The sequence below is a fragment of the Aythya fuligula genome, chromosome 7, assembly GCF_009819795.1.
Source record: "Aythya fuligula isolate bAytFul2 chromosome 7, bAytFul2.pri, whole genome shotgun sequence".
NCBI lineage: Eukaryota > Metazoa > Chordata > Aves > Anseriformes > Anatidae > Aythya > Aythya fuligula.
In genome coordinates this window covers 17,122,965-17,147,648 of record NC_045565.1, presented here as the reverse complement: position 1 = coordinate 17,147,648, position 24,684 = coordinate 17,122,965, and the positions used below count along the sequence as shown (strand labels likewise).

The window sequence follows — 24,684 nt, the reverse complement described above, 5'->3', positions numbered from 1 at the left end:
TGTAAATCTCGGGAAGTTCAACAAGGCCAAGTGCAAGGTCCTGCGCCTGGGCTGGGGCAATTACAAACACCAGAGTGGTGAACAGGATGAGAACAGCCCTTTGGAGAATGACTTGCAGGTACTGGTGTATGAAAATCTCGATGTGAGCTGGCAGTGTGCACTTGCAGCACAGAAATCCAGTCATCTCCTGGGCTGTCTCAGGAAATGTGGCCAATAGGTCAAGGGAGGCAATTCTCCCTCTCTATTCTGCACTCATGACTCCCCCAGTGGAGTACTGCGTCCAGCCCTGGGGGCTCCAGCGCAAGGGAGACATGGACCTGTTGGAGTAGGACCAGAGGAGAGCCACGGGGATGATCAGAGGGCTGGAGCACCTCTCCTAGGAAGATTTGGGGTCATTTAACCTAAAGTAGAGAAGGTTCCAGGGACACCGTATAGTGACCTTCCAGTACTTAAAGGAGGTTCACAAACGAGATGAAGAGAAACTCTTTACCAGGGTGTGCAGCAGTAGTACAAGAGGTAATGGTTTTAAATTAAAAGATTTAGAGTAGATCTAAGGAAGAAATTCCTCATGATGAAGGTGGTTGTATAGTGGAACAGGCTGCCCAGAAAATCTGTGACTCTTGCAAGCTGACAGATCTCATCCAACGAGGTTAGGGGATGGGTGACTTGGTGGGAATTAGCTGAGGGCCTGGGTGAACTGGATGCTTGGTCGGAGTGTGCTGGGTTTGCGGTGCAGCAGCACATTCATGTGAGTTTTGCCTTCACTCAGAGATGCTAGTGAAGGTCTCCACCCCCTGCAAAAATTTCAATAGCTTACCTATGAGTTTTGAAGTCATCCTTGCTCTCTAACATAGGTGCAATAATTTGCTTATCTTTCTCAAATATTTTTATATTTTTATCTTTACTTGTTTTTCTTTTTTAAACTCATTTCACTTCTTATAGACTGGTATCTGATTATTGCCAATAAGTTCAAGCTAGTTTGTGATCTTCTGATCTCATCTGCTGTATCAGCTTAGGCCTTGCCAGGGCAGTTCATGGAAGTTTATGTGTGTCTAAGGACATCTAGCCAGTGACAGTGGAGTTCACGGGAGTTCGCCCTGCTGCATGTGGCCTCTCTGCTGCTAGTTCATGACTCCGTCACCTTTTCTGTAAAGTTCTTCTGTTCCTGGGAGGAAGGGTTCATTTCTCAGTTCTGCCTCACAGTTTGTATATTTTAGGCAAAATATTCCCCAGCAGAAATATTTTCAAGGTTTCTCTCTCTCTCTCTCTCTCTCTTTTATTTTTATTTTTTAATCAAGATGAAATCAGTGTATTCCAAATATCCCCACCCCCGGCAGACACACTGATGATTTACAAGGCAGGAAAACTCAGAAAATTAGTCACGCCGACCTTTCCCCGAGGGAAGCCATGGGCATTTTCATGTCATCCAAGTGACACTATTTTCTGGGTGCTTGCTTCTACTTGCAGAAGCCATGAGTATGCAGGGCTGGTTGTTCCTCTCCATCCACGTGAAAGTGCAGGGAAGCCAAGCTCAAAGCCCCTCCCTCCATCTTCTCCAGGAACTTTGTCTTAAATCCTTTGGAGGCAGGCATTTGGGATTTTCAAATAAAGGGCTAACAGTGTCATAGCTTTGCCTCTTCTTTCTAAAATAAATCTTAAGCTTGAGGAAAATAGCATAACTGTGCAGAATCTCTTGCAGGCTTGCTGTCTGCTCCTTTTCTTCTTGGACCTTGGTTCAGAAGGTGACACTGCCAGTGCCACCCCTGCCCACTATGCAGCCAGCACTCCTCTTCCACAGGATGCTTCGTGTGGATATCCCTGCTGTCTGCAGATGCCTTTTGGCTTCTGGGGACAGTGTGTCCACTGTGGTACACCTCTGTGCACAGCTGTTCTGCACAATGCTGCAGGCTGTAGCCTTGGCTCTCATCTTCCAAGAGGTTGGGTGGACAGTCTTTTATTTAGTGTGGAGGTGAGGAGATCATATCTGGGGTTTGGCATCTCAAGCTGAGGGGATGTGGCAGTGCTGTACACCCCTCCATCAACTGGCACTAGAGTCCCAAAGGTCCAAAGGCTCGCTTTTGGGGAGCCAAAACTGGGGAAGGGAACTTAACTGAAACTGTTCTCAGCACAGGTATTGCTGTGGTGAGTCTACAGCACTCCAGGTGTTTTTTCAAATAGAGTTTTCTTCAAGTACCTGTAAATATTTTTCCTATCAGCGTAAACAAACTATTGGCGAGTTAAAATTTAATGAAAACTGTCTCTTTAACTCCAAAGTACTTTATTTATTTGTTTTCATTATCCTAATTATCAGCAAGTAATCCAGTCAAGTACACCATTCAGGTGTTCACAGTGGCTGTGAGACTTGGGCAAAGTTTCTTGGCACACCTCTCCGTATGACATCAGTTTCTACAGAGATCACAGGCTTATCACAGAATCACAGAATTTCTAGGTTGGAAGAGACCTCAAGATCATCGAGTCCACAGCAGAACACATTAGAAGGGACTTTGAAAGATTATCTGGACCAGCCTTTTGTGGAAAAGGGTGCTAGCTGAGGTTGAAGTTTCCCTCCTTGCCAAAGTCCAAATGTTTTCCCTAGTGCCTCTCCACCATGGCTGCCCAGTGCCCAGGAAGTGCTGGGGAGAGCACACGCAGTTCATGAGCACTGCTCAAAAGCAGGCAGCCTGTCAGGATCCATTCCCTCAATCCCAGCTGTGCAAAACTGCTGAGAAGGTCTTGTGCTTTGTGGAGCAGTATTTAGTCCGAGAGCAGAAGGGCTGACATGTTGCAAGGGAAAGACTGTATGTGCAAGGGTGTGAGATGCATTGCAGTTATGGGCAGGCAGTGGGTACTGGCAGGCAAAATGTTCCCTGGGATCACGGAGGTTCACCCTTATCTGTGTTTCTGGGCCATTTTAGGCTTCCCAAAGGAAACCAGTCAGCTTCTGAGGATCAATGTCCCACAGTGTGTATGGGCCTGTCACCCAACAGCCTGCCCTGGAACAGTCCTGCAGCTATCCCCACACAAGCTGCACTGCAAACAAGGCTGAAGTCCGGAGTTGGGAGTATTCAAGGGCATCGCCTCTTTTTGCTTGTGCAAAGCTCCCTGAGCTTCCTAGTTTTCCAGAGGTTTCATGTGGAGCATTGTTCTGTGCTTACATGTCAGCACCCTGTGTCTAGCATTTGAAGCAGTGGCACCTTTAAAAGAGAAAAAGAGCATCGACACTTGGCTTTTTGCACTTGTGTGGTGTAATAAATAATCAAAGCAGCAGTAGGGTCCATGGGGAAAAGAAGGTACATCTCCTGGATTCTTCTGGTGATGGGAAGAACTCAGGGTCAGAAAAGGAGTTTGAAGGCTCTTCCGAGGCTCCAGAGTAAATTGCATGGATGAGCCACTCTCAGCTGTGTGATATGAACACAAACACATCTCTTGACATAAGCTCAGCTCCTACCTGTTGGTTTGCTGGAAGGGATGCAAACAGCCTGTGACCAATTCAGAGCCAGGTGAGAGCAATAGAAGGTGTTAAACTGCTGGGCTGGGTCCACCTGGACACGCCAGGAATTGGTGGTCTGTGGTGGTTTTACCATGCTGGGCAGCTAAACCTCACAACCGCTCTCTCACTCCCCCTCCTTTAGATAAGGAGGGGGAGAAGTAAAGCAAAGAACAACTCACGGGTTGAGATAAGGATAATTTAATTAAAGGGAAATAATTATAATAATTAAATAAAGACTACCATGAACTAAACAATTTAACTAAGGGGAAATAAAAGGGAAAGGGGAAAAAGGGAGGAAAACAAACAAACAAAATAAATGAAAGCTATATGGAAGTGCAGAGGAAAGAAATTACTCTCTACTTCCCACAAATGAGCGATGATTGACCACGTCCTTGAAGCAAGGCCTCAACACACGCAGCCGGTGTTCGAGAGGAGGACCGACATCTTCTCAACGAGAGCCCACCCCTCCCCTCTTCTTCCTGTTTCCACCTTTTATTGCTGAGTGTGACACCACATGGTATGGAATATCCCTTTGATTGGTTTAGGTCAGCTGCCCTAGTGATGTTTCTCTCCTCACTTTTTTGCCCACCCCCTAGGAGGGTTAGAGAAAGGCCCAATGCTGTGCCACTGCTGCTCAGCAGTAGACACAACACTGGTGTGATAACACTGCTGTTCCAGCTACAAGTACAGAGTACGGCACTGAATGGGCTGCTGCCGGGAAAGTTAACATTCCAGCCAGACCCAGTACATGGTCCCAGCTTGCTCCACAACTTAAAAGGCCAGAGTAGGAGCAGGTGCTTCATGGTCCTCAGCAGGAGAGCAGGATGGGTGTTGTAGGGCAGGCTAGGCCTGTGTGTGGAGCTCTGTTCTTCTGGGGGTTGCTTGGTCCCTTTGCTTTGGTTGTGGGGGCTCAGGGTAGCTTTCTTGATGAACCTGGCCTGCTGGCTTGTGGTCCAGATAGCTTGCAGTTCACCTTACCCGTGGGCTGGGAAGGGAATGTTTCCTTTGTGCTGACCGCTTGGGGTAAGTGAGGGCGATGTCAAGGGGCCTTTTGGCTGCTGCTGTCTTTACACAGTGCAGAGGTATGGCTGGAATGAGAAGAAAAGGGCTGGCTCTGATGTGAAGTGCTAACAGCTTCAGTGCTTTGTGTGCGACTTGGGAGCTGATTATAAGACCCAGCCCTCATGGGCAAGGTTTAGGTGGCCCTGGCTGCTGGGTTCCCTTGTGTCCCTCTGCTGGTTGGGACCCTGTTTCCTACAGGAAGTTGGGGTTGTTGCAGGTCCCTGTTTTTGGTGTGGCATGCTGAAGCCCCTGCTGCTGTCTGCTTTTCCTCTAGACACTGAGGGGAAGGCACATGCCCTGCACAATGACTCTGGCTGTGGGCTCTGGGTTTCGGGGGCTCCAGACGGCTCCAGGAAAGTGTCAGTCTCCTACACCAGCTGCTATGTCTTTGAATGGGTGAGTGACCCCAGGGACCCTGCTGGGGCTGTGCTTACTGCTGCTCTGGCTGCCCTGACTGGTGTGGTTCTCCCCCAGGATGGCAACTACCTCATGATTGTGGGGCTTGAAGGCACAGATGCAACTGGGCAGAGGGTTCTTCAGGAAGAGAAGCTGCTCAGGTGCCCTGTGGACCTTCCTGGTAAGACTCTGACAGCTCCTTAGGAAACCCTGCCTGTGCCTAGTGGCTGCTCCAAGTCAGCCTGGGATTGGGAAGGGGAGCTCATGGCTGCCCAGGAGACTCCCTGGGGAAGGATGTGGATGCAGGAGCCCAGCTTGCTGGGCACTTGTGCCTCAGCCAGCTCTGGGCCGTGTGTTTGACTCTCACCTGAGTCCATGAAACTTCCCTTGATTTATATGCAGAGTCATCAGGACAACTTACACCACTGTCCTCTCTGTTTTTGTCACACACACACACATACCCCTACTGTTCCTGTGCTTTCTGAAAACTTATGCTACCTCTTGCAGCCCTGGATGCCCCAAGCAGCAGCGTCTGCTCTGCTGTCCGCAGCCAGGACCGGCTGCCCTGTGCCTCCTCCCCTGTCAGCCAGGGAGACTGTGAAGCACGGGGCTGTTGTTACAACCCCAGGGACAGGGTGAAGACTTGCTACTATGGCAACACAGGTAAGTGTAGGCCCCTGTTCTCCCCTCCTGGAGGAGCTGCTGGCTGGGAAGCTTCCTTTCCTTGGCAGAGCAGGGTTGGTGCATAGCAGGCCCACAAGTGGCTTAGGGTTGTGGTTTTGGCTGTCAAGGATACTGCCTCATGGAAGTGTCCAGTCACTTTGATTATTGCAACGGAGCTGGCTTTAGGGCCAGGATCAGTGTTACTGTGGGGCACAAGTCTATAGAGCTGGCTGCAGTTGCACGTTGTTGTGCTCAGTGTGTGCTCTGGGGCTTAGAGGCAGGAGGACCTGCAGGACTTGCTGCTCTTGTCTCTGCTGTGATGCGTAGGGCTGTTTGTCCCTGAACTCAAAGCTGACTGTTTTCCTCCAGTGACAGCTCACTGCACACCAGATGGCCGGTTCTCCATTGCTGTCTCTCGGGATGTGACCCTGCCACCTGTTATCCTGGACTCTGTGCGTCTGGCCAGTGGGCCAAGTGCTGGCTGCACCCCTGTAGTGAAGAACAGTGCCTTTGTTGTGTACCAGTTCCCACTTTCTGCCTGTGGCACTACTTTTCAGGTAAGAGCTGCAGCTGTCACCAGGCAGGACTGCGAGCTCCACATAGACCTGGAGAAGCCTGATGTGGCTTTGGCTATTTAGTGGGCACCCTACAGGCTTCTGGAGGCCAAACACTGTTCTGCAGCCTGGCTTTACTGCAGCCACAGTGCCTGGTCTGTTGTTGCAGGTCACTGGAGACCACGCTGTGTATGAGAATGAGTTGGTGGCATCCAGGGATGTGAAGACTGGGAGCCTTGGCTCTGTCACTAGGGACAGCACTTTCAGGTAATACTCTGGAGCTGGGACTGCTGCTATGTGCAGCCTTCCTGGAGGCGTTCTTGCTTGTTGCAAGTTCTGAGCTCACAACAGGGACACTGGTGTAGGGTAGGGACTGGCGTGTCCCTGATTCTCTAATCAGAGGAGTAAAGCTGTTGCTGATCAGTGATGCTACAGATTGCAATCTGAACTCCAGGGAACTTCTAGTAGGTAAAAGGAAGTGTTGGAGGGAAGACTGGGACTATAACTAACTTAAGGAGATCATTAGGTTTCAGCCTTGGAGAAAGGTAGATACTCAGCATCAGAGTGAACTTGCTTGACTTGGGGTGTTCCTGTTCTACCAGGCTACATGTCCGCTGTAGTTACTTGATCACTGGGAGCTTCATCCCCCTGAGTGTTCAGGTCTTCACACTGCCACCACTCCCTGCCGTGTCCCAGCCGGGTCCTCTGTCCTTGGAGCTGCGTGTTGCTTCAGGTATGAGGTCCATGCTACTTGCTCTAGCTTCTTGGGGTGGGCGGAGGCGGCGTTAGCCCAGTGGCAAGAGGTGCTCACATAACCCTGTCCTACCTGGGCAGGAGCCTTCAGGGTCACAGGTTCGAGGCCTGCCTGGGGGGCTGACATCGCTCTCCCTGTTTTCCCACTAGACCTTCTCTTCACAAACAGAGAAGGACTGGTGGTAGATGGGTGGGTCGGAAGCTGTCTTGGGCAGAGTGACCACGAAATGGTGGAGTTCTCCCTTCTTGGTGAGGCCAGGAAGGGGACCAGTAAAACCACACTATTGGACTTCTGGAGGGCTGACTTTGGCAACCAGTGTCCTGAGCAGCTCAGAGTCCCTTGGGAGGTGGTTCTGAAGGGCAGAGGAGCCCAGGAAGGCTGGGAGCTCTTCAAGAAGGAAATCTTAATGGTGCAGGAGCGGTCTGTCCCCATGTGCCCAAAGATGAGCTGGTGTGGAAGAAGACTGGCCTGGCTCAACAGAGAGTTGCAGCTTGAGTTTAGGAGGAAAAAGAGGGTTTATAATCTTTGGGGAAAAAAGGGCGAGCCACTGAGGAGGACTGTAAGGATGTTATGAGGCTGTGCAGGGACAAAATTAGAAAGGCCAAAGCTCATCTGGAGCTCGATGTGGCTACTGCTGTTAAAGACAACAAAAAATCTTTTTACAAATACATCAATGCAAAACGGAGGACTAAGGAGAATCTGCATCCTTTACTGGATGCGGGGGGGAAACCTTCTTACAAAAGATGAGAAGGCGGAGGTGCTTAATGCCTTCTTAGCTTCAGTCTTTAGTGGCAATACCGGTTGTTCTCTGGATACCCAGTACCCTGAGCTGGTGGAAGGGGATGGGGAGCAGAATGTGGCCCTCACTATCCATGAAGAAATGGTTGGCGACTTGCTACGGCACTTAGATGTGCGCAAGCTGATGGAGCTGGATGGGATTCATCCGAAGGGCACTGAGAGAACTGGTGGAGGAGCTGGCCAAGCCGCTTTCCATCATTTATCAGCAGTCCTGGCTATCTGGGGAGGTCCCAGTTGACTGGTGGCTAGCAAATGTGATGCCCATCTACAATAAGGGCCGGAGGGCAGACCCGGGGAACTATAGGCCTGTCAGTTTGACCTCAGTGCCAGGGAAGCTCATGGAGCAGATTATCTTGAGAGTCATCACGTGGCACTTGCAGGGCAAGCAGGGGATCAGGTCCAGTCAGCATGGGTTTACGAAAGGTAGGTCCTGCTTGACAAACCAGATCTCCTTCTATGACAAAGTGATGCACTTGGTGGATGAGGGAAAGGCTGTGGATGTGGTCTACCTTGACTTCAGCAAGGCTTTTGACACAGTTTCCCACAGCATTCTCCTCAAGAAACTGGCTGCTCTTGGCTTGGACTGGCGTACGCTTCGTTGGGTTAGAAACTGGCTGGATAGCCGGGCCCAAAGAGCCATGGTGAATGGAGTCAAATCCAGTTGGAGGCTGGTCACTAGTGGTGTTCCCCAGGGCTTGGTGCTGGGGCCGGTCCTCTTTAATATCTTCATCCTTGATCTGGACAAGGGGATCGAGTGCACCCTCAGTAAGTTCGCAGGTGACACCAAGCTAGGTGTGTGTGTCGATCTGCTTGAGGGTAGGAAGGCTCTGCAGGAGGATCTGGATAGGCTGGACCGATGGGCTGAGGTCAACTGCATGAAGTTCAACAAGGCCAAGTGCCGGGTCCTGCACCTGGGGCGCAATAACCCCAAGCAGAGCTACAGACTGGGAGATGAGTGGTTGGAAAGCTGCCAGGTGGAGAAGGACCTGGGAGTATTGGTTGATAGTCAGCTGAATATGAGCCAGCAGTGTGCTCAGGTGGCCAAGAAGGCCAATGGCATCCTGGCTTGTATAAGAAGCAGTGTGGCCAGCAGGGCTAGGGAAGTGATCATCCCCCCGTACTCGGCTCTGGTGAGGCCACACCTCGAGTACTGTGTTCAGTTTTGGGCCCCTCGCTACAAGAAGGACATGGAGGTGCTCGAGAGAGTCCAGAGAAGGGTGACAAAGCTGGTGAGGGGCCTGGAGAACAAGTCCTATGAGGAGTGGCTGAGGGAACTGGGCTTCTTCAGCCTGGAGAAAGAGGAGGCTCACGGGTGACCTTATAGCTCTTTATAAGTACCATAAAGGAAGCTGTAGCGAGGTGGGTGTTGGTCTGTTCTCCCATGTGCCTGGTGACAGGACAAGGGGGAATGGGCTAAAGTTGCACCAGGGGAGTTTTAGCTTGGATGTGAGGAAGAACTTCTTTACCAAATGGGTTGTGAGGCGTTGGAACAGGCTGCCCAGGGAAGTGGTGGAGTCACCATCCCTGGAGGTCTTCAAAAGACGTTTAGATGTAGAGCTTAGGGATACGGTTTAGTGGGGACTGTTAGCGTTAGGTCAGAGGTTGGACTCGTTGATCTTGAGGTCTCTTCCAACCTAGAAATTCTGTGATTCTGTGTACTGCTAAATCCCTCTAAAAAACTGTTGTCCTTGGTCAGAGCAGATCTCCCATGATCCACCATGTGGGGTAGGGGGAACATTGGAAGCTGACAGCTAAAGCTCCTGGTCTGGCTTCCTTAGGCTGGATGCCTAATGCTATCCTGCCTTCTCAGCGCAGAGCATGTCTTTGTTACGGAGCAGACAGCAGCAGGTGCAGATCTGTGGAAAGGACAGTGGGGCTCCCCTTTCTGTCACTGCTACCTGCTCTCGTGCAGAACACGGATGGTTTGTGTGGGTAGATAGCCTAGACAGTGTTGCCCACTCTGATGGAGGGGAATGTAAATGCAACCACATTGTCCCCCAGATGAGGTGGTTGTTCTACCTCTGCTAAAACTCATGAGGTGCTAAGAGTAATAAGCAAGTGAGTTGGAAAGTTTGGGTGAAACTCCAAATGCTTTGTGCAATTTTTGTTTTGTTAGGTTCTACAACACTCTGGATTTTGTATTACTCTTTGCTCTATCAAGTCCATAAAGCACTTGCTGCACTTTTTAGCATTGAAGCTGCCCCCTTGGGTTAGTTGCCCTAATGCAAAACTATGCCAGGAACAAAGCACAGAAGATTTGAACCTTGTGGATTTTGAAGATCTGGCCATATCTCATTACTCCAAAGAAACAGCACGGAAAAAAATGCGTTGTTTTTTTGATGCAAAAGTAGAATTTTGCATCAAAAGAGCAAACTGAGGTCAATTTCTTTAAGGTAAAAACCATTCCCTCTCTCAAGAGGGTGGACCTGAGATGTCCTGAATTTTTAAAGGAAATGAGAGAGTAAAGCTAAGTCTGTGATTTTACCTCCAATTTTCCCTGGTGAAAATGCAGTCTACTTGAAATAAGCCACCAAAGAGCTGACAGGAGTGTCTTCCTGAGGAGATTCCATTGTCCTCTAAGTAATCCTTCCTGTTAAACTTAATAAGGTTTGTCAGACTGCGTGTGGTTGAATTTACTAAGCTGACCATTACAACTGTATTGTGCATGTGAAATCAACTGATCCATAGTAAGCCCAAGGCTGTAGAGTAAAATAGGGTTCAATATTACACAGTTTAAGTGACTCGTAGGGCTGCTGCCTGGCTGTGTGTGTTTCACTGATGGTTTGTAGCAGGTAAGGTTTCTGCCTTCTCTGCAACTCCTAACATTTGCTACCTGTTCTGCAGGCTGGGATTTGAAATGTGCCACGAGTCGGGGTCTGACTCGTTTCCCAGCTAACAGCATGGCCCGCTCTGTGTCTGAATAAAACTAAGCAAACCTTGTGTTCATTTGTTGCCTCTCCAGCTGCCTGTGGGGGCTTCATCACCAAGCTCAACGGGACCATTACTAGCCCTGGATGGCCCAAGGAATATCCTACTAACAAAAACTGCATCTGGCAGGTGGTAGCTCCAGCTCAATACCGGATCTCTCTGCAGTTTGAAGTGTTTGATCTGGAAGGCAATGATGTACGTAACCAACTCCTGCATCTCAGAAGTGTGACTATTGGCTAACTTGGAACTGGGTAAATCCTTCGGGTACAAGCCAGAGGAGCCTGACTTGCTGGTGGAGCTTCTGGTTGTTTCCTGACCCTTGCTATAAGAAGCCAGTAATGCTGATTGTTCTCCTTGAAGTCTGAATCTTCTTTCTCCAGGGAGTGGAGAATTAAAGTTGTTCTGTTATAAATGGACTTCTTTCCTCAGCCAGTTTTGCAAAATAGTGGGTGTTCTCCATCCTTAATAGGTGTCCCATCCCTCCCTTCCCTCAGGCTGCCTTTGTAAGAAAATAGAAGTGAATAAAGAGGTAGTTCTTCAAGGGTAAAGCAAATAACCATGAAAAGAGCCTATTCTCTGCCCTGCCAAGGACAGGATGGATTCTGAACAAGACATTCAGGTTTCACTTCCTCCACTGGAAATGGCTCTTCCTTAATTTGGGAAGCTGCTGAAGTTCATTCGATACCACTAGGCTCTTGAATAAGGTGGGAATAATAATTTTACAGAATCACAGAATTTTCTAGGTTGGAAGAGACCTCAAGGTCATCGAGTCCAACCTCTGACCTAACGCTAACAGCCCTCCACTAAACCATATCCCTAAGCTCTACATCTAAATGTCTTTTGAAGACTTCCAGGGATGGTGACTCCACCACTTCCCTGGGCAGCCTGTTCCAATGCCTCACAACCCTTTCAGTGAAGAAGTTCTTCCTAACATCTAACCTAAAACTCCCCTGGCTCAACTTAAGCCCATTCCCCCTCGTCCTGTCACCAGGCACGTGGGAGAACAGGCCAACCCCCACCTCGCTACAGCCTCCCTTGAGGTACCTAAAAAGAGCGATAAGGTCACCCCTGAGCCTCCTCTTCTCCAGGCTGAACAAGCCCAGCTCCCTCAGCCGCTCCTCATAGGACTTGTTCTCCAGGCCCCTCACCAGCTTTGTTGCCCTTCTCTGCACCCGCTCAAGCACCTCCATGTCCTTCTTGTAGCGAGGGGCCCAAAACTGAACACAGTACTCGAGGTGCGGCCTCACCAGAGCTGAGTACAGGGGGACGATCACCTCCCTAGCCCTGCTGGTCACGCTGTTCCTGATACAAGCCAGGATGCCGTTGGCCTTCTTGGCCACCTGAGCACACTGCTGGCTCATATTCAGCCGACTATCCACCATCACTCCCAGGTCCTTCTCTGCCTGGCAGCTTTCCAACCATTCCTCTCCCAGCCTGTAGCTCTGCTTGGGTTTATTGCGCCCCAGGTGCAGGACCCGGCACTTGGCCTTGTTAAACTTCATGCAGTTGACCTCAGCCCATCGGTGCAGCCTATCCAGATCCTCCTGCAGAGCTTTCCTACCCTCAAGCAGATCGACACACGCACCTAACTTGGTGTCATCTGCGAACTTACTGAGGGTGCACTCGATGCCCTCGTCCAGATCATCGATGAAGATATTAAAGAGGACCGGCCCCAGCACCGAGCCCTGGGGGACGGAAAGCCTACTATTCTAATAAACACAGCCTTGCTGGAAGACTAGGGCAAGAAGGGAATGGGGTAAGAACACTGACAAAAGAGAATTGAGGGAAATCAGGAGTGTGTATGTGTATATGGATATTTTCTTTCCCTGTCAGTCAAGCCCCTGTCCCCTCTCTCTGAAATGCTCTATTCTGAGTCCAATGCCTCTTCTTGGCAGGTGTGTGCTTCTTGTCCCTCCTCAATGGAAGCAAAGGGGAACCTGGTCCTAGAAATTCTCTCTGTCTCCTGTGTCATTAAGAATAGTGCTTTCTTTTTCAGCTTCAGATAGCAGCTCATACCTTAGATTATCTTCTCTATCTGTTTGCTTGTGCTCTTGAACAGAGCAGCCTGAAGACGGAGGCTCATCAGAGCCTTTACAAACTTGAAAATACAGAGATTGACCAGCAGACTTTTGCCTAGGCTAGTGAATTTGTGTGATTCTTTTCCTGGTCCCTATTTGAAAAGAAAGAGGTGTTGCTGTAGGTTTCTTTTAGATAAGGAGCCTTTAATAATTCAAAACCTGCATTATGTAATGCACTTCTGTGATACATCTTATGGAATGAAAAACAGTTGAAGAAAACTCTGTATGGGCTAATAAGGTGGTGACTGGACTAATCCAGCAATAGGGGTTGGAGGTTTGTGTTTGTATTCTCCAGTCTGGATATGGGGTTCACAGCTGGTGACGGTGGTAGTCTGCCTCTCACTGGCAACTCAGTATTTATTGGTTTGATCTTGCCCAGACAAGGACGAATGCTCCAAAGACAATGGTGGTTGCCAGCATGAATGTGTCAACACTTTTGGAAGCTACGTATGCCAGTGCAGAAATGGCTTTATGCTGCATGAAAATGGCCGCGATTGTAAAGAAGGTAGGTCCCTGCTCTCTGCATTCAGGAAAGATGAGCTACCACAAACACAAAGAGTGCTTCAGGCCTATGTTGGAAGCTAGTTTGTGCAGCCAAGTGCCGTACCAGTCTGGGGCACTGAAAAAGCCCCTGCTAGCTGAAAAACTACTTTGGGAAAGGAAAAACAGGGCTTGTTTTCAGCTCCATCCTTTTCCCAGTCAACACGGTGGCAGGGTTGGAGACCATGTCACCGGGAGCAGGGCAGAGGAGAAGGAGGAGCAGGAGAATACATTTGGGAGTGAGGGTGCAGATGAGGTTAATGGGGCCCGGGGGAATAAACTGGTTTCTTTCACCAGCTGACCAGTTAACTCAGCCAGCTAGCGCGGCTGCACCAGGGGATGCCAAACATATAGGCCTTCCTGGGGACAAACCCAGCAGAATTCTGCAGTAATCCTGAAAGACTTTCTCCAGTGACCGAAGTCTTCCCTAGTTCTGCCATGCTTAGGGTCTCATTGGGCGTGAAGTAGCATGTAGGCCATTTCAGTGATGCAGTTCCTGTATGAGACCTACCTTGATGCCTCTGCCTCACGATCTCCCTCTCCTTCTCAAGCTGGTTGTGAGCATAAGCTGAGCAGTGCCGAGGGAATGATGAGCAGTCCAAACTGGCCTGACAAGTACCCAAGCCGGAAAGAGTGCACCTGGAATATCTCTGCAACATCTGGCCACCGAGTGAAAGTAGTGAGTGACCAGTGAATGGGAGTGCCAGGGGAGAAACATGCTCAGAATTGTGTCTCTGTCACTTTCCTTATTCTTGCTGTAGATCTTCAATGAGTTTGAGATTGAACAGCACCAAGAATGTGCCTATGACCACTTGGAAATGTATGATGGGCCCAACAGCAAGTCACCTATCCTCGGTCGCTTCTGTGGCAGCAAGAAACTAGACCCTGTGGTAGCTTCTACCAACAAGATGTTCCTTAGGTTTTACTCTGATGCTTCTGTGCAAAGAAAAGGTTTCCAGGCAAAACACAGCACAGGTAAGCTGATTCCCTGCCAATATCCCAGTGTGATGAGATGTCATCAGATCTCACTGTGTTGTTTACCAGTGAAGATCAGACCCACTTTTTTGCAAAAGGAGCTTAGCGTGGGTTTTATTTGGTTGTAAATTGTGCTAACCAGCTCTCAGACCACTGCTAGCACCATACCATAGATGCTAGCTGAGAGGTCTACTGACATCAGGTGTTCCTACTCATCTTCCCTTGTTTAAATTGAAGATGGTTGGTTGAGCAGCAGCCGCATCTGTTCCTCATCCATCCTCAGAAATTGAGGTGATACAGCTTAGCTTAGCAAGGGATGCCGCTAGGGTATATTGGCCCACACACGGAATGAGCGTATACCAGATTGGTTATGGTGGAAGTAGAGATGTGCTGTGAACAGACACAGCAAACTTGATCTTCTATTTGTGGCAGCCCAGAGGTGGGTGTGTTGTATCAAGGTTCACTTTTCTGAAACCTTTGCCAATAAGTGAACGAAGCAGACTGAGCAGCAGTGCATGTGAGAGGCATCTTCCTCACTGGCAGCGGGGAAACCAAAAGGATCAGGCTCCTCTATATTATGTGGGTCATTGGCTTCATGGATGACTGAAGACTTCACTGTTTTGTCTTAATCGGGTGCAGTGCTTAGTTACCTTCCCTGTTGTACATGTGCTGGAGGTTTTCTTTTCCCACAGACGGCCCAAAAGCGGGATGGCAAGTCTTTGTCATGAGGTAGGGCCTTTGAGGAGACTGTGTTTTGTGCCCTTTCTTCCTTCAGTGTGTGGCGGGCTCTTAAAGGCTGAAGTGCAAACTAAGGAGCTGTATTCCCATGCTCAGTTTGGGGACAACAACTATCCAGGTCAAGCCAACTGTGACTGGGTGATTGTAGCTGAAGATGGTTATGGGGTGGAGCTCATATTCCAGACATTTGAGGTCGAGGAAGAAGCTGACTGTGGGTACGACTACATGGAGATCTACGATGGTTATGACAGCACTGCACCCCGCCTGGGACGCTTCTGTGGTTCAGGGGTAAGCCATAGTGATGGTGAATTCACAGTGCTGGCTGGAGGTGGGAAAGAAGGGAACTCGTGTCCTTTTTCGGAGAGGGTCAGCAGTCACAAATTGGTGATGAGAATGCCTTGTGTGTCTGTGTTTTGCTTCTTCCCCTCTTGGTAAAGATTACAGTCATTTTATCTGCTATACGGAGTTGGTCTGAAAACCCTTCCAACTGGCTTTCCCTTGCTAAGCTAGGGCTGTGTGCAATCAGCATGGGACTGCTGCATTGCTGTGCCCTAGCCTGGCCCCAAAAGCATTGTGTGAAAGTAAAAAACTACTTCCAGAGACTGGTTTAATCCTCAGTTACTTCCTGCCTGCAGCCAAGGTACATTGCAGTCATGCTCTGGAGAGAGTGAAGGGCGGAGCTGTTTGACTCTGGGATGGTGTCCTGTCTCCTAAATTGTTATCTGTGTCCCCCTTTAACAGAAGTGACTCTGGAATTGGAGTTACTCGCTCCAACAGTGGGTGGTATTTAAAACCAGAGGTTCCATGTTTGGTTTCTCTAGGACTTCAGCGATGAAACAGAGAATGTGCTTATTGAATTTAAAGAGAAACAATCAGGCAGCCCGTGTGTCACACCAGCCTGTGCAAACTGGGGAAATAGTCTGGAAAACAAGCAAAGGCATAGCAGATTGGTGCGTAGAAGTTCAGGACAGGGGGGCAGTAATCACCTACCTGCATGCTGTCAAACAGAGTGGTGGGGAAAGCATCAGTCCTGCAGAGAAGCATGGGGAGGCTATTGCAGGACACAACAGTGAGGGAAATAGCCAGTTTTGCTTGTAAGATATATGGCTAAGTTATTTTGCTGCTAATCGACCCTGGAAGGGCCTCAGCTGCCAACAGGGTCCACTTTGCATTGTGTCATTTCCTGAAAAGATTAGGACAAATTAGAGCATACTCAGAAGGCTGGAACAAGAATGTCAAGGGAGTCCTGTGAATGTGACCTACCAAAACCAACCGGAAGAACTGGGATTGTAGAATGGACTGGCATCAGTCGTCACATGTTAAAAGGCATGCATGCAAAGAGCAAGGGTATATGCTCAGGAAAGCGGGCAGGGCAGGAGGTACTGAGTTCTCAGTATTTGTGTTTTCTGGCCAGTCTGTCTTCACTGTGAGCTTGAACCCTGGTATCGTAATGCAGTTATTTAGCATGCAAACTTGACCAATCTATGTTCTCTCTCTCTTTTTTTTTTGTTTTTTTTTTTTTTTGTTTTGGTCTTCCTTTTCTGCAGCCTCTGGAAGAAATCTACTCTGCAGGGGATTCCATCATGATTTGATTTCACACAGATGACACCATTAACAAGAAAGGCTTTCACGCCCGATACATTAGTACCAAATTTCAGGATGCACTGCATATGAGAAAGTAATGTGACTGCTCCTTTCAGACATTCCCCATCTGAAGATTGAGACATTTAACTGTGATCTTTGTCTTTTTTTAAGCTTCTGTGCACCTGGCCTAAAGCAGTGTACAGCATTTTCTGTAACTAAAACTAAATCCAGTCACAAAAGTTTGCCTCTGAAATCATTAGCTTGACCCTCTCTTGTTAACATACCCAGGACCAAAAATTGTCTTCTAATCATATCTGTCAGGGCATAATCATTGTATTTTGCACAGCTTCCCGTGGGGTTGAGTGAAGACTGAGCTTGAGCTGAGAGAAGTCTCGGTCTCTTGAATATCCTGTCTCTAGGTGACATTTCCTAGGCATCCTGTACATGAGCTGTGTGAATGCATTTCCTGGAGCAGATGATGAGGACAGCCACCCGGTAGGATTTTCTCAAAGGACCTTGGGGAGCACCCACTCTCCCCTACGAAGTACTCTGTGCAATAAGTGAACGACCAGACGGCCAGGACTCCAAATTCCATGGCTCCTTCTATCCCATCCATTTATTGTCTTGGTTATCGTGGCTTGAGAGGTAGGAAACGGTACGGGGATGGTCTCTTTAGGTCTCTATTTCACTAAGGCACTCATGGGCAATTATGAGCTAAAAGCTGAGGTATGTTAGCTTTAATAAAGTATTTATAATCCAAGGATTACTATGTTTACATAACCAATGTACTGTCAGGCTCTGGGGTGACACCTTCTGCTTGGGTGTATGACTGTGAAGTGGGGGGCCAGCGCCACTGTCAGCACAAATGACCTTTCTGGAGATGAGGCCTTTTCCAGATGGATAATAAATTGACCCATCCCTCTCCAGAAGTCCTTGAACAGAATGCGATCCAAGTATTGTGAATACTATGGGAAGCAAATGCATGAAAATATTTTATTTTTCATGTTCTAAGCAAGAAAATTTATACACACACATGGTTGTATGTATATAAAATGTGCATGTAGAAGACCAGTAGCCAAAGCCTTAATTGTCATGTGACCAATACTGATCCATTGACTATAGCTTTACTGCAGACTGCATAAAACCATGTTATTTCTGTTTGTTTTTCTAGCTCTGTTTTGTTTCTGTTTTCATTTTGTGTGGCCTTTTTACAGGCAAGGCCTTTTGTCTCAAGCTGTTTGTCCATAGAGGTCTGGGAAAGTGAGGTGTGCTAGCTGGGGTCTCTTCCTTGCCCCCATTCAAGCAAAAGTGCAGTGACTCAGGTCTGGAAATAAAAGCCTGACGCCAGTCCCTGTGAAGCAGAAGGAAAGTTCCAAGTGGCAAGCAGCAGTTCAGATTTCCTGGCTCTCTAATGGGAGTAATGATTCTGGAGAGAAGTTACTGTAGAAGCTTCCTGTGTACTTCAACATCTGTGCTCTCTGCTGCGATATTTTCTCATCTTTCTCAGACTGTATTCAATGCTCTGGTTTGTTGCAGATGCTTGCAATATGGTTTGATGGATCTGCTGCATTTGTTACCATTCAAGCAGGTGTCTCTTGTGACAGTGTACTCACAACTGTTGTACTGTACGTTTCAACCAATGATCTGTGTGGAGTATTTCTGCTGTACTGACTGGGCTTAACAGTCAATAATTCTAAATGTGTGAAAGTTTCTTAAGGAAAAAAAGTGAGACCCTCTAAGGTGTATATACATATTCTGGTCTTCGTGTGGTTTTACCTTTCACTAACTAAATTTTTCTTTTTTAGAGGGGGAGGGAGAGGGAGGGTGTGGGGGCAATCAAAATGTACATGTGCAGAATGAGTCTCTGCATTCATTAAAGACTGGATTCAGTTGCATGTTCTGTTGTATGCATGCATTTACCACGTCGTCAAGGGGAGAGAATTTCTTAATACATTTCTTGTTTCTGCTGACTGTTGGTTGTGTCCGCAGCTAATAGCGGGTGGGATTTCCTGTCTGCAGAAAGTAACTTTTGCTTGAGCCTTCGCTTGATCTTGGTTTTGGGAATCAGAAGGACACTTAGGCAGTGACACTTGGTCAGCCAAAGGCTACATCATTGTCTTGTGTTCTGTGCTGATCCTTTAGTGATCTGGGATGTAGATCTACAGTGATAAATGTGGATGTGGAAATTAGTCCATAAGTAGGTTTCAAAAGAGAAAGCTCATATAGTGCTCTACAGGGTAGAGCCTTCAGCAGCAGGTCCCAAAGACTCCAAAATGAGTTCCAAAATAAGGGGCCAGGAAGCCTTCAGTCACATAGCCAGTTATGGGCTAAAGTGATGTTGAAGCATTGGAAACGATGCAGACCAAGGGAAGCCAGTGGGGAATGGGAGGTAAAATAGAAGATGGAATATGAACCAATGCAGCAGCTCATGGAGAAACACTGACATCTGCAGTTGCAGCAAGGTATGTTCTCACTGTGTGCATGATCTATCTGTTGTACGTGCGGGGACCTTTCACAGGCTTATATATATATTCACTGTGGTTCAAATAGCATTGTCCTTTAATTTCTCTTTCCACTCTGATTGCCAGCTACCAGTGCTGTGGGAAATGGCCAAGCCTCATTTTAAGAGACGGGACTTAATTTTCCAGAAAGTGCCCAAGAACCGTCCAGTCACCATGTGTGAGATGCTGAAGGGAATACCTGTTGTCTGCCAGGAGATGCTTCATCCTCTAAAAGCATGAATTCAGTGGTACACCACAGTGGAGACAGAGAAGGTTGTCCACAGCAGAGAGCCGTTGGTCTCAGCATCAGGCATGAAACAAGCTGGCAGAAATCCTCCACTTTGTCCTGGCATTCCCAGTAAGCGTGCTCTGTCAGACAAGGTGTTAGCCTTAGAGAATAAAAGTAGGATTCCCCTCAGGCTGGGCTCTGGTACGAATTAAACACATCATCTGAGCCAGGAGCACTTTTGCTTGCCATAAGGCAGATAAAAAGGAGGTGGAGTCCTCAGTGCCCTGAAGCTAAGCTTTCCATGTGCTGGCCAGACTCTGCCCCCGGCAGAGGAGCTGCTTTACCAGGTGTGCTGGGATCCAGCCAGGTTACTTGACTCACCCTGACAGAAATGCCATCGTCTCTTCCTCTTTACAGGTCTGCAGTTTGTTTTTTTAGCAGGAAGAGAAGCGTATCTTAAAAGGAGTGCTAACCTGGAGCCGGACAGTCAGCTGTTAGCGCGTGCAGGGATTTCTTGGGGAGGAGAGCGAAATGGTGAGTGGGAGCCGTGCTGTCTCTCTCGGTTGATGGATGAACTCAGGGGAGCGGTCAGGGCAAGAGAAGTGAGGCCATGGGAACACTCAGGTGTTTGGTGGAATGCTCCCTGGGAGCATTCAGCCCTCCTGTTTTCTGTCCCAACCAAGTCAGTCGAGCTGGCCCTTCTGCTCTCTCTGCGTTTCCCTGTAGTGCAACCAATGCTTTCTGACACCTGACTGGGTTTTAGTGTCTATCTCAGCTTTTCTGTCCTGGAGGTGTCACCTGGTGTTGGGCAGTTGGGGCAAAGTGGAAGCATGGTTGTGTTGTTTTCTTTTTTAAGCTAAACTGCAGTATAAAGCTTTCTCTTGCCCAGGATGTGCCCTTGGCAGACAGTAGCTCCTGTAGTTAATGCTGCAGGGAAATCTACCCAACTCACGTCAGGTCACTGACACTCAGAGCCCTGTAAACATCATGCTAGAGTAATCTGGGCAATCGGCAAACAAAAGCAGGGGCACTGCAGTCATTTGTCTGCAACCACTATGTTGAATTATGCTCACTTTAAGTTTTGAAATGTCAGAGCAGGCAGATCAGGATTTTCAGCTGGGACAACTAGAAGTATTGATACATTGGAAGTCAATAGTAATTTACACGCAAAGATCCTTTCTCTCACAATGGGTAGTGTACAAATTTCCGTAATTTATTTTTTTTGCAACTGACTTGAGACAATTGCTTTAAGCTCTTGTACACTTGAGAGAAACGGGCTAGTTCTGTGTCTTGCTCCAGTGCAGAACCAGGCTTTTCCTTTAAATAAGGGCTTATTTTATACTTTCTGTCCTCAAGTGTTAAGGGATTAAGTCTTTACCCCTGGTCTGAAACTATGATTAAATAAGCTAGGAAAAGCATTTCTACTCAAATCAAGGGCTTCCAGTCATGTTATTGCAAGGAACAAATAGACCTGTTGCTAGCTGGCAACTTGATTTTGTTAACAGTCAACGGCACACACAGATCTAGTTTCACAAATACCTTGAGCACAGAGAGGTGAACAGAGGTAAACAACACATTTTATGTGGCTCCTTCTCTTCGGACTTTCATTTAACCTGCATATGCACAGTCCTGGAAATAATCACGAAGTCCATTAAGTGTACGGTCTTGAACCGAGAAGAAGGAAATAAATAAATGTACAGCTTCAGAGAAGATAAATATCCAAGCTCAAACATTAACAGGTCAGCTGTTCAGAAAGGCATGTGTCAGTGAGGAAGCTCAAAGAATGCACAATAGGAAGTTCAGGTGAGAACATCTCTGTTGTATTTCATTCCCAGCTGGCAGCCTGGGTGCAGCGGTACCTGGGCCTCTGGGGAGTTAGAAAGAAATCAATCCTTCTCATTTGGTGACCAGTTGTTAACTGTGTCTGCTCAGAGGCATTTCCCAACATCTGCAGTCCCTACGACAAGCTGTTGAAAGGTTATGCTTCCAGTTCAATGTCCACGGCCTGCCTGTAAAGGCCACGGTTCTGAACATGCCTCCAGCTGCAGTCTGTAGTGGGAGGATCAGTTCTGGACCTTTCAATAAGCATTATGATCCTTCACGCCCGGTGATGTGTCCTGTTCCTAGACCACAGGCCTTAGACTGGGCTGAGACTGAAGAGCCAAATCTCTCTCAGCTTGCTTGCATTCCGAGCCTTCCTTCTCCATAAACTGCAATCCAGACTTTTATTGGCATGCTTTGACCTCCCTGATCTGAAATAACCATGCCCAACTCAGGGCATGGCAGCAGAACTTCCTGCAGGCAGAAAAAGGGCAGCTTTCTGCCAGCTCCCTCCCTACTGGCTTTTGGTGGATGCAAAGTGAAGCTCCCTTTCAGTCTTCTCCTGTCACCTTCCACATCAGTTCCAGGGGAGATCTCTGCAGATTTGCTCTTTCGCTCCTTTTTATTTAATTCCCGTGTGTTTCTGGTGCTGACCAGGGTTCAGTAATAACATTGAACCTACCTGTCTTAACAGAGTTGCTTCCTGTGGATTAAAGAAGAGGAGGGAAAGGCTTCTGCACTGCTTGCCCTCATTGCCAGCCTCAAAGCTAAGCTTCCCTTCCCAGCACTGTCAGTAGCACCCGTCCCTACAGGCGGCCTCAGCTGCCCACAGAGCTCACCATCTAATGGACGCAGTACTGCTTCCAACAGTACAGCTACACCAGCAAGAGAGATTGAGAGCAGCTTTTAACTTTCTCCAAGCCTCTTCTGCATTCCTCCTAGAATGGTAGTGTCTGTATCCCAGCTGCCCCAGGCAGCAAAACATCACCAAACAGCTGTTGTTCTGCCTGTGGAAAACAATTTAGTCAGGAAGGAGTTAATGTCTTTTTTCATCTGTCTGTTGAATCAACAAGAGCAGGAACTGCAGCTGGTCTGGGGCTCAGAGGCTGCAGGTGGAGGTGCTTGCTGTCTTACCAGCTGCCACTTTCCTGTAGCTCCCCAGCCACTGTGGGGACAAAGAGCCTTGTCCTCCCTCACTGGGAGCTAGCTGCCAGGGTGAGCTCCTTGCGCGATAATCCCCGACTACTCAGAGGAGGCTCTGCATGGCGTAAGCAATTCCAGTAACCGGTTCAAGTTTATTTATTTGTATTGCTTTCTTAAGTAGTACGACATGCTCTTTGTTTCTCTGGAATAACTATCACAACTTAATATTCAGATCACATCGGTATATTCTCATGCCGTCACCTCCAGTCACTTCAGAAATATCCCTGCCCACTCCCACAGATGGTCAGGGCACCTGATACTCAATTCCGTTTTTTATTTTCTATTTGTATTTTTGTTATTTCTCTGCAGACAACAACATTTTCCAAAGCCTTTTACAACACAACAGTAAGTACACTGCATAGGATGAAGATCTATTGCCTACTCAGCACTGTGGTACATATAGGAGCTGGGGAAGTTCTGGAAGAGAAGGAGGTGCTGTTCTGGGTGGGTGGCTGCTGGGGATCTTCTCTGACATACTGTCCTAATGCCACTGACGTTATATTGTAGCAATAAGGGCAGGTGAGATGCTTACAGAACCCCCAGTCCTGCATTTGTGCCTCTTTTCTCGTTTATTTAGAAATGGGCAAATCCAGTAAGTTTGCAGTATTTTACTGCATGAGCTGTCAGCTGCAGGCGGTGGGTCAGTCTGGGCAAGGGAATAACAAGCGATGCGCTTGCCACCATCACTGTGTGATAGGCTTTTTTGTCGTGGGGCCTCAGCTGCCTTTGGAGCTGGGTGGGACATTTTTCAATGGCTAGAAAAATCCAGAGGGTTTTGTTTTGGGTTACACGCAGTTTTCAGGGCCCTGCACTACACGCATTGCTTCTGTGAACCCAGGCAGAGTGTGCAGCACCCTCCACTGACTGATGCTCGAGGGAAGGCCAAGCAGGCAGATGATGTGGCAGGGACAGAGAGGCAGCCTGTTGCAAAAGCACATCATTTCTTGGGGCTTCCTGCTATCCTTTTTGCTGCTTCCCCTTCAGAGTCCAGCTTCTCCGGCATGTATTTGTGCTTATTTCCTGCGTACGCTTTTTTTTTTTTCCAGCCCTAAGCCCCTTTCTGAGGAAGAACATGTATTCCTTCCAGGCAGAGCCATTGCTGGAAGGACCAAAGTCTGGGTTCTTGCTTATGACTGGCACTCACAGGCCACAGCCTCAGGGTGCAGCCGAGTTCTCCGTGTGTAACCTACCATGGGCTGTTATTGAAGTCTTGCAACTGCTTGCTTAGCCTCTGTCCATGTTAGCTTTATATGAAATATATTTTCGCAATGTTCTTTAACCATCTTATTTCTAGACTTCTGCAACTACAATAGGAAACACAGCTGTCCAAGCAGATTGTTATGGGGTAAGACTTTGCTTTGTTATTTAATGAGATTGTTTTCATGGAGCATTTTCCCTCTAAAATCAAATCTTTGCTACCTTTGTCCATTCCCATTTGCGGTGCAGCTGGGCTAGATGCCGCTGTTGTGGCCCAGGGCTGCAGTTTTGTCTCTCACATTGGCTATCCTTGTTGCATGCTAGCCCCACACTCTGCTACTGAGCACAGCATTAAAGGATCACCATGCATGCATTTGACCTGATTCTCTTTCTTTGTGAGTTAGTACCAGCCCTGGGTGATTGGAGTAGCTGCAGGGATACCCAGCTTCCTGGCCTTGGTCCTTGCAGTCATCTTGGCAGTGGTCTGTGTTCTCCAGTGGTCAAACTTCAGCTGGAAGCAGGTAAATACCTTCCATCTCCTGGATGCCTTGCCACTTGTGAGCCTAGTCCTCTACATCAGAGTTCTGGTTCAGTACCTTCTGCAGCTCTTAGGATGTTCAAGACTGAACCCCTAGGCACCCCTACCCACAAACCGTCACTGCTCTGCAAGGAGTTACAGGATCATAAGGTAAAAGAGAAATTCGTGTGAAAATATGGAGAGTTACTGCCAAGTGGGTCCGTTAACTAGCAGGAAGTAACCAAAGAATCTATCATCATTGTTCTTCAGTGGATTTCTCTTGTTATTTGCTAGAGGAACTCATTCGTTCAGGAATCCTCTGACTACAAAATAGTGTTATTTAGTTCCCCAAACACTGCCGCATCGTTTCATACTATGTGGTCAACTTTTTCCTCTGTTCCAGCCCATGGGGTGGGTTTAAATGCCCACCTCCCCATTGGTGGGGTAGAGCGAGGGGTTGTGTAGTACCCTGCCTTGTTCCTCTGGGGTGAAAAAGCATTCATGTGTCCACGGAAGAGGAAAATCAGGAAGCATTGTGGCAGCCAAACACTGATGGTTCTATGGCCCTTTCCTCCCCCTACCACTTTTCTAGGTGTTTTAACCAGCTCTAGGGCTTGCATGGCTCATTGTTTTCTTACTTCAGAACGAAACCTGTA

The 24,684-nt window shown here is 48.1% G+C and overlaps 2 protein-coding genes across 2 annotated transcripts; both read left to right on the top strand.

Moving 5' to 3' along the window:
* Positions 1–4,314: 4,314 nt before the first annotated feature.
* Positions 4,315–12,782, top strand: LOC116491306 (zona pellucida sperm-binding protein 4-like). Its single transcript, XM_032191169.1, has 9 exons — positions 4,315–4,513; positions 4,827–4,948; positions 5,027–5,129; positions 5,456–5,611; positions 5,981–6,168; positions 6,335–6,432; positions 6,768–6,898; positions 10,680–10,840; positions 12,705–12,782. Exons 1-9 carry the CDS (start codon positions 4,315–4,317, stop codon positions 12,780–12,782), a joined length of 1,236 nt encoding a protein of 411 aa, XP_032047060.1.
* A 243-nt stretch (positions 12,783–13,025) lies between these two features.
* LOC116491305 (tolloid-like protein 2) lies at positions 13,026–17,087 on the top strand. The gene is given in 6 exon segments (XM_032191168.1): positions 13,026–13,041; positions 13,103–13,228; positions 13,815–13,942; positions 14,025–14,238; positions 15,014–15,264; positions 16,524–17,087. Coding segments are annotated over 6 exon segments (870 nt in total). The 3' UTR covers positions 16,659–17,087.
* The last annotated feature ends 7,597 nt before the right edge of the window (positions 17,088–24,684 follow it).

Excerpts from the sequence above, each read along its gene's own strand:
- LOC116491306 (XM_032191169.1), top strand. The coding sequence starts at position 4,315 with ATGGGTGTTGTAGGGCAGGCTAGGCCTGTGTGTGGAGCTCTGTTCTTC. Across the intron at positions 4,949-5,026 it reads GCTGCTATGTCTTTGAATGG|GATGGCAACTACCTCATGAT; the intron begins GTGAGTGACCCC and ends GTTCTCCCCCAG. Across the intron at positions 5,612-5,980 it reads TTGCTACTATGGCAACACAG|TGACAGCTCACTGCACACCA; the intron begins GTAAGTGTAGGC and ends GTTTTCCTCCAG.